General features: G+C 47.0%; 1 protein-coding gene across 1 annotated transcript in view; it reads left to right on the top strand.

The window, feature by feature from the left end:
* The window catches only part of PLEKHD1 (pleckstrin homology and coiled-coil domain containing D1), a 29,456-nt gene extending 17,021 nt beyond the window's left edge, over positions 1 to 12,435 (top strand). The window contains exons 5-13 of the mRNA XM_079990268.1: positions 2,645 to 2,736; positions 4,509 to 4,561; positions 5,944 to 6,038; positions 6,630 to 6,723; positions 8,474 to 8,655; positions 9,005 to 9,137; positions 10,830 to 10,974; positions 11,190 to 11,339; positions 11,987 to 12,435. Coding sequence (XP_079846394.1) covers positions 2,645 to 2,736; positions 4,509 to 4,561; positions 5,944 to 6,038; positions 6,630 to 6,723; positions 8,474 to 8,655; positions 9,005 to 9,137; positions 10,830 to 10,974; positions 11,190 to 11,339; positions 11,987 to 12,141 — 1,099 coding nt within the window. The 3' untranslated portion in view covers positions 12,142 to 12,435. The remainder of the gene's footprint in view (positions 1 to 2,644; positions 2,737 to 4,508; positions 4,562 to 5,943; positions 6,039 to 6,629; positions 6,724 to 8,473; positions 8,656 to 9,004; positions 9,138 to 10,829; positions 10,975 to 11,189; positions 11,340 to 11,986) is intronic.

Here is a 12,435-nt window from a genome sequence, read left to right as displayed (position 1 = left end):
CATATTGACCTGGGACCCATTATCCCAGAGATAATAAACAATGGGCGGCTGGCAAAATCTCAAGTGGACTTGCACGACATCCCATTCCTCTTGTTTGTCCTGCAGACACACTGATTTGCAAGATCCCCCAGCCCCACCACAGCCGATTTTAGGGGTGCACATGGGACTGCAGTTCATTGTTGTATGAATGAATGTCTGCCCCACTCACCCCTGGACATTATTGGATTTCCTCTGATGCACTTTTAAATGGCTGGCTCACCCCTTGCATGTGCAAATGAATGAGGGAAGAGAGTCAGCAGCACCTAATTAGGCTGTGGAAGCTTCCAGCCTCTTATTGGTTCACAGTATAGTTTGTTGACTGGCTGGGAGGCCTTATAAAAACCAACCCTGGAGATACATCAGACCCGGTCCTGCTCATTATGTCAATGTCCTCTAACCTCCCTATGTCAGCTTACCTGAACTTTCTGCTCCAGTCCTCCCTTGTCTTGCTTTATGGACTGCTACAGAACTTTCTCAGACCCCAACCTCCATTTCCCCTTCCCCTCTTTATGGGACTTGCCTCACCCCTAAATTTATGAACCATGAAGTATGCCATCAAGCCAGCCTGGCTTCCAGCCTTCAGGCTGATAACCAAGCGAATGTCTGCAGGGCAACATACCCTCCAGAACTCTAGGCCTACAGCCCAGCTCAGTCACAAGTACAGTGGTACCTCGGGTTAAGTACTTAATTCGTTCCGGAGGTCCGTTCTTAACCTGAAACTGTTCTTAACCTGAAGCACCACTTTAGCTAATGGGGCCTCCCGCTACGCTGCCGGAGCACGATTTCTGTTCTCATCCTGAAGCAAAGTTCTTAACCCGAGGTACTATTTCTGGGTTAGCGGAGTCTGTAACCTGAAGCGTATGTAACCCGAGGTACCACTGTAACAATCTAGATTGCTGCTTGCGTAATCCTTGCTCCAGAAGCAAAATCACCGAAGAGCACCTTTGGTGCCCAGAGGAGTTTAAAATAGCTCTGAGGAATTGCTCCACCAGTCATGCAGTAGCTTTGTTAGGAAAGAAGCAGAGAGCCTGTGGCCGTGAAGGTCAAGGAGCATTTTGAAAAATGTGGGCTTCAGCAGGACAAAAGCAAGCAAACTGGCCATCCGTAGCAGAGCAGGCACGTCCATTTTGCTCTCTGCGTGGCAATCTCAGTCCAGGGACCTCAGATATAGGGAGGGACGGCATTCATCTAGTTCAGGGAATGCTTCCAGCATTGGGGGCTGCATTCCCTGTTGGGCAACCTTTGGGTGGGGGGCACATGCCGGGGGGGGTGCAGAGAAAAAATCTGGCCAAGCAACAGGTGTGTATTATTATTATTATTATTATTATTATTATTATTATTATACTGCCCTATACCCGGGGGTCTCAGGGTGGTTCACAGAATAAAATCAAGATATAAAACCACGAAATACCTAATAAAAATAAAACAGCAACCCAATACTCCACCACACAAAAAAACACATTTTAAAAGGGCATAGGATGTAAATTGGATCAACCAAAGGCCTGGTTAAAAAGGAACGGTTTTGCCTGGCGCCTAAAGGTGTATAATGAAGGCGCCAGGCAAACTTCCCTGGGGAGACCATTCCACAGATGGGGAGCCACTGCAGAGAAGGCCCTTTCTCGTGTTGCCACCCTCCGGACCTCTCGAGGAGGAGGCACACGAAGAAGGGCCTCAGAAGATGATCTCAGGGTCCAGGAAGGTTCATATGAAAAGAGGTGGTCCTTGAGGTCTTGCAGTCCTGAGCCGTTTAAGGCTTTATAGGTCAAAACCTATTGTAAAGTAGATTGGAGCCACACAAACACCACTGATTTCTACATGCATGTCCATGCACACAGGTAACCCTGCACCCATCTGGATAAGCAAGAAGCACCGTCACAGTTTAAAGACACATTCCGGCCGACCAGAAGCACTCAGAAGCTGGTGCGAAGTAGGGGCAGTGATGGTGTGGCCCAGGGAGAAAGGGTGTCATCTGCAGAGTGTCCTGAGCACCAAACCGAGAGGCCTGGAAGGTTCAGATAACAGCAACAGAGCACTCAGGCTTCCCCGGCAGTTAATTCAAATTATTCATCAATCCTGAGCTCTGGATCCATCTGTTGCGCTGAAATCTGGGTGTGGTCCCGGCCTACATCCAGGCTTTGGGGTTCACGTTTCCAGCATTTCAGGATGTAGAATCTGCCTGTGGATGGAAATCAGGAGGGTTGTGATTTGTGGGACACAAGGGGAGAGTTTTGGAGCTACGAGAGCTGCAGAAAGCCTAGGAAATTGAAAGAGATGGTTAAAAGGACTTGATGAATTACTTCGGCCCCAAGCTTTTATTGCCATTTTGTTCTCTGGAGAGAAATGAGTTTCCTGATCCATCGTCGTGTTGGCGATTTGTTTTCATTATCTCCAACTGGTAGCCTATCTGTTCAGGTTAATGTACTTGGGGAACAGGCTGCCCACGCTCGCCATTTTTTCACAGGCCATCTCTCTCCCTCTCTGTTCAGTGTTTGTGAAGAGGTTCTTCTGCTTTCACAGCCACAGGGAGAGGGGAGAGTGCAGACTTGACAGCAGGCTGTTCTTTAAAAGGAGCTATTTCCATCCTTTCATTTGCTCTTTTCTTCAGGACCTGGAGAAACGCTCAGCTGGGAGAAGCCATGATTGAGAGCCTCGAAGCCCAGGGACTCCAGCTGGCCAAGGAGAAGCAGGAGTATTTAGGTTGGAACTAACAGCCGCTAGTCCTCAGGGAGGAATAGCGTATCAGCAGCACAAATCAGTATATGATTAATGCATTGTATCATTTGTACAGCGACATCAGTGTACAGTGTGCTTTATAACATGTTCTTGGGGTGTGTGTGACAGGTGTAATGACCTCCCCCTCCCCCATATGCAGCATCCCAGGTGCCTACCTTCTTTCTGTAATGGTGGCTGAGTTAACAGTTTTGCCTGTGTACCTTCAACACCTCATCACCAGTGACCTCAATTAAGCAGCATGTTCTACTAAGCTATTACAGCAGACAAAAATAAAGCAGAGTTAATGAGTGCCTTGGGAGTGCAGACCGTTCCTAGGTTCAAAGATATTCGTTTGATGTTGTGATGGAAGCTTCCAAGTTAATGTGACTGGGGGGGCGGCATTTTCAGGAGAACATTTCCCGCTCCTGTCGTAGCCTGACACCTGCCCATCGAGATCAAGTAGGGAAGGCCTTTGTGGTGCCCCTCCTATGTCAAAGCACAGGGACAGAGCATTCCAGACTATAGGAAGACAGCATCATTTATGCAGGGTAAATTATGCAAATGTAACTAATCTCTAGCCCAAACTCTGTTTGGGAGTGGAGCTACTACTGACAGATGTGGGACAGTTTGACTTTCACCACCTTTTTTGGCAGTGTAACTTCTGGGATGCAAGGTCACATATGTCTGAGTGACTGGAGTTTGGAATGGGGAGGTGCTAATAAAATAATAATAATAAAATAATAATAATAATAATAATAATAATAATAATAATAATAATATAACTCATACCCCACCCATCTGACTGGGTTGCCTCAACTACCCTGGGCAGTTTCCAACAGAATATTAAAAACTTCCTTCCCCTCTCCCAGAAGGCCTCTTCTTTAGGGATTCACCCTGGCTTAGTCGGCTTGAGCTGAACCCTGACTAAGCCCGGATGCGGGACTTATACCAGCATATCTTTGGCCAGGCATCCCCAAACTTGGCCCTCCAGATGTTTTTGGGACTACAACTCCCATCATCCCTGACCACCGGTCCCAAAACATCTGGAGGGCCGAGTTTGGGGGTGCCTGTCTTTAGCTGACGGAGGATGGGGGACTGGTATAGTCCAGGCTCAGCCAGCTCAACCATCTATCCCATCCTGGCAAATCTTGGGTTTGGATTGCTGAGGCCAGTTGGGGTAAGGGGCTGGGCTTTCTGAGTGGTGAATTAATAGACTGGAATCAGGCAATGGGAAATTTAAGCACCTCCCACCCACTTGTTCTCATGCAAATCCCACCCTGAAACATTTGCATGGGAGCTGGAAACACTGTGCTGTTGTTTCACAGTGCGTGCGTCCTCCCCCAAGTGTATGAACACAGTCAAAGCCCCTTAAGGACTAGGAGTGAGCCTTTTCACTGCTTTGCTGCTGACCTTGTTCAGTGTGTACTCTTCTTAACCATCCGTTAAATGAAGGCAGTGATGCCATCCTACTTGATGAGAGGAGTTGTAAATCTAGGTACATTAGTAGACAATGACCCCCTTGGAAGGAAGGCACTAAAGGCTGAACATGTTGTTGTTGTCATCTATAATTCATTTGGCAGGAGACTGGTGGGAGACGAGAACACATGAAAGCAATCTCATCATAGTAAATTCAAATAATCACAGCACAATATGCAAGAAGCGAGGTTCTCGCTGTGCTGTGTTTCAAGGTCCATGCAATTTCTGTCCAACTGTCTTAAGCAATTTGCTTCCATTCACTTTTCCCTGTCTGTTTGCAGATAAACTGATGGAAGAGACGGAAGAGCTGTGTCTACAGAGGGAGCAGAGAGAGGTTTATTCTCCTTTTAACTTTCTGACTTTGTTTATTGACAACATGCGTAAGAGCAAGACTTCCATTTAATGCAATAGAAACAAGTTACATTTTTTGCCTGCCCCCCCTCCAGACGTTCAGAGTGAAGGGCGTCTGGGGTTTTAGGAAAATCTGTGATAATAAAATTATGGGGCAGCTTGGGGTCCAGTGATTGTACAGTATCATGATCTCTTCTTAGCGTGAAGGCAGATGCAACACTTTTAAAGGCTTTCCTGGAAGCACACCAACTTCATTCTATCTAAATATAGATAGAATACTTGGGGAGGGGGAATAGTTCTGCAAGTTTTGAAGCACTAGCTGCTATTCACACCATGCCTCATCATTGCATCAATAAATTTTCCCCAGATCAGTTTGCACGTCACAAATGATTATTTATTTTTTAAAAATAAATGCATAGGCAGAAAAATACAAGAATGTTGTTCATATAGTGCTTCAATTTTTTTTTTTTAAAAAGTGGTCATCCTGGACACACCTTGATGGCATCTCTTTAAAGCAGGGGTGGGGAGCCTGTGGGCCTTCAGCTATTGCTGGACTGCAGCTCCCAGTCATCCCTCCCTGACCATTGGGCATGCTGTTTGGGGCTGAGAGAGTCAGGCAGCAGCTGGAAAACCACAGGTTTACCCTCCTTTCCTAAAATTCTCTGTGGAGAGCACTTCCATATTGGAAATTATAATATGGTTGTCCCTACTGATCACTGAACGTATGGATTTGTATTGTGCATTTGTTGCTGCATATGCACACATTGGCTGCATTCTCGCTTTACCCTTAGTCATAGTTTGTTTTAACTATAGTTTGTTAAATAAACTAGATTAAATCTTGCACACAGGCAAAGGAACTGTTGCTTTATTTCACCCTGTGCTGGTTTTGTTTTCAAAATGCTCTAGCCTTGCAGCTCTGTAGCCTGGCAGTCATCTGGGGTGAGGAACCAGAACATGCCAGGATAGTGGGTGTAGACACAAAGAGAAACTAAGTTAACTCACCCCTAAATTTGTAAGCCATCTTTAAACCATGGTTTCATGTTCTGGTTTGTTGGCTACAAACAAACCATAGTTAGCTGACCAGAGTAGGTCTAGTTATAGTTCAGTTTCACAAACGATGGCTTAGTTCATTGAGAACCAGGCCATGGTGAAAGTGTGATTTGCTATTACCCCATTCTGTGTGTTTGCATACAGCAAACGTTGTGTGACGATACCTGTGCAAGGTTTGTGTTCTCTTCTACATGGAAATGTTTTCCACAGATACATTTGTCATGTTTTCCACATGTCAGCACCTGACACAGTATGAGATAAGGAACTTTGCAGCCTTTTGGGCATTCCATGTACCTCCTCCTCTTCTCTTTTAAGGCTCTGGAGCACCTCAACCAAGTACTGGAGGCAGAGAAGCAGCAGTTTGAGGAGGTGGTGCAAGATTTGCGAGTGGAGCAAGAGCAGATTAAACGGTAATAGTACCTAAACTCTAAAGCGGCCTGGTGAAAAAGTGGGTCCTTTCATTGGAGCTAGGGGTGATTATCTTGAGGGAATGGCCACCTTAGCAAGCCCTCACTGAAAGCCCTTATTTCCTGGTACATCCCATTGCTTCTTAACTATCCTTGTGTCCCCCACTGGCCTAGTTCTTGTACATTGACCTCCATATAATATCAATACATGTATTCTCCTCCTTTGGCAATTTGGGCTCCTCTTTTGGATATGGCCTTCAGGTTTTTCTTGTGCTCAGAATGACTTTCCTAATCTGAAGTTAATAAGCCTTAAATTTTGCTATTCTTTCAAGCAGCATTTTTACCAGATGCTGTCTTTCGGCACACAGCTGCAAAATATTTACCAAACTCTAGTAATAGTTACCTTAGTGCTGTCATGGTGAACGTGCAACTTGCAAGGCTGTTTCTTGCAAAGCCGGGCCTGCCTGCCCAGACCCCCCCACCAGCTGTGCTGACCAAGGTTGATGGGAGTTGTAGTCCCAAACATTTGGAGGGCACTAGGTTGGCGAAGGCTGCACGAATCAAAATTTCTTCCCCCAACTGGTTGTTTTCCAGGGAGCTGGAGATGACTGCCCAGTCCCTCAAAGGAGTGGAGGAGGAAAAGAAAGGACTCCGAAACCTGACAGAGACATTGCAGAAGACCCTGGAAGTAGGTGTCTTACTTTCCACCTCTCTCCAGATGGCAGCCTTTAAGATCTAGCAACTGTTTTCCATGGAAATCATTTCAGAATGAGTTTTTAATCTATACAGTAAGAACTAAAATCTTAAGGCTTCAAGGAAAGATGTTTTGCTTATAGCACAATTCCCTTATTCATGGCGGGGATGTTTTAGGAGATCGTACAATGGCTCCTGGGCTTTTTGCAATACATTTTGTGACTCACACGTTAATACCCAGTTTTCATTTCCTGAACCAATACATGAACCAAAACTCTTTGAACATTTCATTCCTTGAAATGTTGCACTTCTCTGAATTTTGGAATGCTGCTTACCAATCACAAAAAGCATTCCAAAGTGTGTATACTTGGCAAAATGGCATTATTTTAGGAGAAATGTACTTGAAGATGTGTATGAATTTTGAATTCTTCATTTTTAAAAACCACAGAGATGTGGAAATGGGAAGAACGGATGTCAAGACTGGGAAAAAATAGAAATAGACACTGAAATCAACAAAATCGTCTATCAACAAATTAATTATATCTCCTGGTATAATTGTCTTGGAAAGTCACTCTCAGAATTATGGGTTTTCTTTGTTCACATGATACATTTCCCATGTAATCTCAAGGGTTGCCTGCCTAAATGCTGAATGAGAGATAGAAATTATGCTGCTCAAGTTTCTTCTGTTACTGAGATGCAGTGATGAGAAAGGGTCAAGCTGCAAAGTTTCTATTTAACGAGGGTGTGTTTAAAGTTTCTATTTATCGAGGGTGTGTTTAAAGGACTGCTATCAAGGGAAATGTAGCGACTCTACTTTTCATACTGCAACTAAAGGCTCGTCCACACTTGGCTTGTCCCATTCCTAGCAAGCAAGAGGTTCTCTGCTTGCCCCGTTGTGCTGATCCCAGGGGGAAGGTTACCGTAGGCGTAGTCAAAGTCCGGTCCTGGGTCACTAGCCTGGAATCAGTCCACAAGGAGTGGGGTGAGGTCCGAAACAGGAAGCCGGGCGGGGACAGGAGCACTGAAGAGTCAGGTCTGGGTCTGGGTCCAGGCAGGAACAGGAACTCAACAACGACGTTGCTCCCACAACCTGGGACCGGGCCGACTGGCCTTTATCTGTTCTGAGGCCAGGGGCGGTCCCGGCCCCCAGGGGACCCGCCTCTCTTGGCCTTAAGGCGAGCACTCCTCCTGGGAGCAACCAGTTCCCTTCGCCTCTCTGCCCTGAGTCTCTGCAGTTCAGGAGAGGCTAAAGGGTTACTGGGCCCAGGGGGAGACTCACCTGCAGGCACTGAGTCCTCAACCACCTCTGGAGCCAGAATGGGATCACCTGGTGCCTGCTCCTGAGGATCTGACATAGGTGCAGGCGCTTCAGAATCCAGGTCCTGCCCCAATTCAGCCAGCCCTGGAGGCAGGGACTCCTGTGCAGGCTGGGATTCCTCTGGTTCAGCCTCTGAATCGGAATCCCAGGCCATCACACCTGTGCTTTTTAGACACAGGTCCAAGTGGTTTTCCATATGCCCTGCCACTTTCCCCAGGAAAACCTGCTCTTTCCTGCTGAATCAGAGAAAATGTCCATCCACGGAAAGCCCAATTGATGTTTGCCCCGATTCAGCGGTAAAGAGCAGGTTTACCCAGGGGAGAGTGGCAGGGAAAGAGCAAGTGTGGACGAGCCCCCTATATGAACAGAAAGTTTGTTTGAATTATTGTAAGGGGTAACCAATCCAACCTGTTTGTGTGGCTTGAAGGCGCTCTCCCTGGAAAAGCAACGGACTCTGGAAATGCTGGAAGAGAACCAGAGCGAGTTGCAGCCCCCGACCAGCCCTAGCTGTGAGCAACCTGATGCTGCCGGGGGTCTGCAGAGCAGCTTGCACCAGATCGAGGAGAAAATGCACCAGCTGCTGGAGGAGAAACTCCTGGCTGAGAAAAGGTGAGGGGTGGCTGGGTGGGGAGGAGAGTCTTCCAAACAGGCAGGATTCCCTGTTCACAACCTGGTTGATGGTTGAAAGAAGCGGGCGACTTGGCATCTGTGGCTTTTTGTATTCATTCCTCCCTTGACTCTGTGGCTCCTGCCATCTTGTGTCATCCCACGGGCAGGAGAGGGAGTGGGAAAACGGGGGCAGAGGAGGGAATGGGCCAAAGAGGAGCCACTTCTGTTGTGTGGAAGGATTTGAAGGTATAGAGTCAATCTGTGGGTTGCAACCTGGCAACTCTGGAAACACAGAAGAGGCAGAGGAATGGGGACAACGGCTGAATGTGTCTCTGGTGCTGCTTTGCAGGATGAAGGAGAATGAAGAACGCTCCCGAGCTCTAGAGGAGGAGCGGGAGTTCTACTCTTCCCAGTCGCAGGCCTTGCAGAATTCGCTCTCAGAGCTGACCGCTGAGAAGCAGCAAACCGAGCGAGATCTCAAGGTACTGATAGCTGGGGATTCAGTTCGATCTGATTCAGCTTGCAATTAAAGGGGACTCTACCTAATTTGCCCTTTCCCAAACCATACGAGAACTGGAACACAGCCATCCTGTGAACCATTCAGAGAAGTTACACTTCCCTGAATGTTGCAATCCCAAGTAATGTGACAAAAATGCATATATTGAGCCAAAGCAAAATGCATATATTAGTGAAAATGACATTAAAAATGCATTATATTTAGGGGAATTGCTTTGCAAATATGCGTATATTGGGCAAAATTGTAGAAATTTGTACTTAAATGCTGATAAATGTTCATCAGGACTTTTTGAAAATATATATATCACAAGCTAATGTGGAAATCTGCATAACTGAACTTAAGATTGGAAAAATGAGAAACTGAGAGAATCTAAAATTGACTGATTCACCCATCCCTACTGATAGCATAGAGTTGTACACCAATTTGGCTTCTGCTTTAGGCTCAGCAAACAATCTCATTATCCTTCGCTCTCTGTTGCCAACAGCTGTAATGGTTATAAGGGGTTACTTGTGCGTAAGTTGCCGTTACTTTCGGCTAGATTGCCTGGCTAACCATGCCTCGGCTGACAGCCCTTCACTCCGTGGCCGTTCAGTCGCTTGCAGAATCCGTCAGTGGGCGTTTCTTGAACCTCTTCCAGCATAGAAGTTGTTTGACGCCAAGTCTCCGCCTACTCTCCCTGCGCGGAACTCTTCTGCGCAAGGAAGGAGTGGGCAGAGGCGTGCCGGTGCTCTCTCCACTAGTCTCGGGCAAAGAGTCTTGGAGACCCCTCTCCGAATCCTCCATCTCCCTCCCTTCTCTACTGGTGTTGCGCTGAATTCCTTCCCCTCTGCTGGTCCCCTCTTCTGCATCGCTTGGGAGCCTTGCCTCCACCTCTCGCTCCGATGTCAGTTCCCTGACAACAGCTGAAGGTATATTCTTTGTTCAAAAAGTTATATGGCCTATTCCTACACACATAACACATGAACTTCACAATAAAAGCAATATAAAAGAAAGGTATACATTAGGAGCCAAGTAACCTACCCCAAGGCACCAAACGTTATGAAGGACACTCCTCTCTCCTCAAAGGTCTGGCACAATTGCGTTCCTCCCAGTACTTTCACACAGAATGTTGACTGGCATGGCCCAAAAAACGTATTTTAAATAGATAAATACATACCCTAGATGAACAACTTATATACAGTGGTACCTTGGGTTACATATGCTTCAGGTTACATAAACTTCAGGTTACAGACTCCGCTAACCCAGAAATATTACCTCGGGTTAAGAACTTTGCTTCAGGATGAGAACAGAAATCGTGCTCCAGCAGCGTGGCAGCAGCAGGAGGCCCCATTAGCTAAAGTGGTGCTTCAGGTTAAGAACGGACCTCCGGAACGAATTAAGTACTTAACCTGAGGTACCACTGTAATACAATCCATACCATAATTAAATAAATTATGCCTGAAGTAGGTCACAGCATACAAGTTCCCAGATGTGCCTTAGAAGAGGACAGGGAAAGAGAGAGAGAGAGAGAGCGCAAAGGAAGGAAGGAAGGAAGGAAGGAAGGAAGGAAGGAAGGAAGGAAAAGTCCTTGCTTACGTTTGTCTTTTGGTGTTTTGTTTCTTTCCCTGGGTTATTTTTATTGGTTGGTTGAGGGCTGCCTGATTTCCTTCCTGCTCAGGCAGAGGTGAAGGTTCGCATGGACCTGGAGAAGCGTTTACAGGAGGCTGAGGAGGCCCTGCAGAGCCTGGAGCAAGGCCTGAACTGCAAGCACCGTAACAAAGAGAAGGAGGAAAAAATGAAAGCCGACGTCAGCAATCTGAAAAGTAAGCAAGCCATAATTTATCTTGCCTTCCCCAACACGTCCGGTGTCATCACCCCAAAAATCCAGATGAACAACTGAAAGCAGAAGCCTACTGTTGATCCTCGTCAGCCAGAACTGAATCTCCTCAAGGAGATTTTCCAAAATGCTACATCCATCTGAACTGAGGCTGCCTAAGGCACATATTAACTGGCTCCCTTGGGTGTCTCTTCCCTGCAGAATTCTTTGAAGAGTGCATCCGAAATGCTGAATTGGAAGCCAAGATGCCCGTGATCATGAAGAACTCTGTGTACCTCCACAAGGCGGCCACTCGCAGGATAAAAAGCTGTCGTTTCCATCGCAGGAGATCCAGCAACTCCTGGCTTGATTGTAGGTGCTATTCCCCATATTCTCCTATGGCCTGTGGGATTGCGTTGTGGGGTGCCAAGTGCAGGTTTTGCAGGAGCCCTGCCTTGCAACACTTGGATGCAGTTGCTAAGACCAGCTCTGACACCCCTTTCACTTGCATGCTCTGTGACGTACACATCACGCTCTGGCTCTGATGGGCCTGTGAGCCCCTGTGGCTGAGTGAGTTGACCTTTCTTCTTTGGCCTTTGCACTGAATTATATGCATACAATGGGGTCTCAAGGCCACACTTCCGCTTGTCCCTTGCCTAGAAAGCATCAGTCCAAGAGGTTTTCTGCTTGTCTTGAGCTTCCTAGGCATGTGTCTGAGCAGTTTTTTGTGTGTCCCACTGCTTTCCCCGGGAAAACCCACTGCTTACAAATGAATTGGAACAAATTTGCCAGTCTTCAGAAAAACCGATTGATGTTTGTTCTGATTCAGCAGTAAACAGCAGGTTTACCCTGGGGAAAGTGGCAGGATGAGCAGTTGTGTGGACGAGCCCTCAGTCATTTCTGCTAAACACCACCTAGGTCAAACTTTATCATAATAGCTTCCAGATTCAACAACCCCATTCCTCGCCTGGTGTGGCTCTTTACCGGCACTAAGTGTTATGTGCTGTTTTCATTTTCAGTGCGGCAGTCCCAGTCGTTCATGTATTCGGAGGCCGAGAGCATAGAAGACCTGAAGCAAGCGGCCAAGAGGCTGACTCAGGACCAGCACTTCCGGGAGACCATCTATCAGATCATGATATCGCGCCAGAGCTCCTCCTCAGGCAACAAAAAGTGAACTTTTGCTCCTTCTCTTGGGAGGGAGAGTCTGAACTCAGCTTGCCACTATTCCACTCGGCCAAAAACCAAATTGTTGCGATGAGGAGGCAGAATTGAGATGCCCACTGGCAGTGCGCTCTTTCTGAGGGAATGATGGGTGGTGACTAGAACACTCTCCATTGGTGGAGGTTGTGGTTTGCCGCCATTCCTGAGGGGAGAGGAGCCATTTTGCCAAGCATGTTATGACTTGTCTGCCAGCTGCTCCGTCCCATCAGCTGAGACTCCCAGTTAGATGTGCTTTGTCAATACTCCA

The sequence above is a fragment of the Podarcis cretensis genome, assembly GCF_951804945.1.
Source record: "Podarcis cretensis genome assembly, chromosome: 1".
Classification (NCBI taxonomy): Eukaryota; Metazoa; Chordata; class Lepidosauria; order Squamata; family Lacertidae; genus Podarcis; species Podarcis cretensis.
The sequence above is the reverse complement of the archived record's forward strand: the minus strand, read 5'-3'. Positions and strand labels throughout refer to the sequence as shown.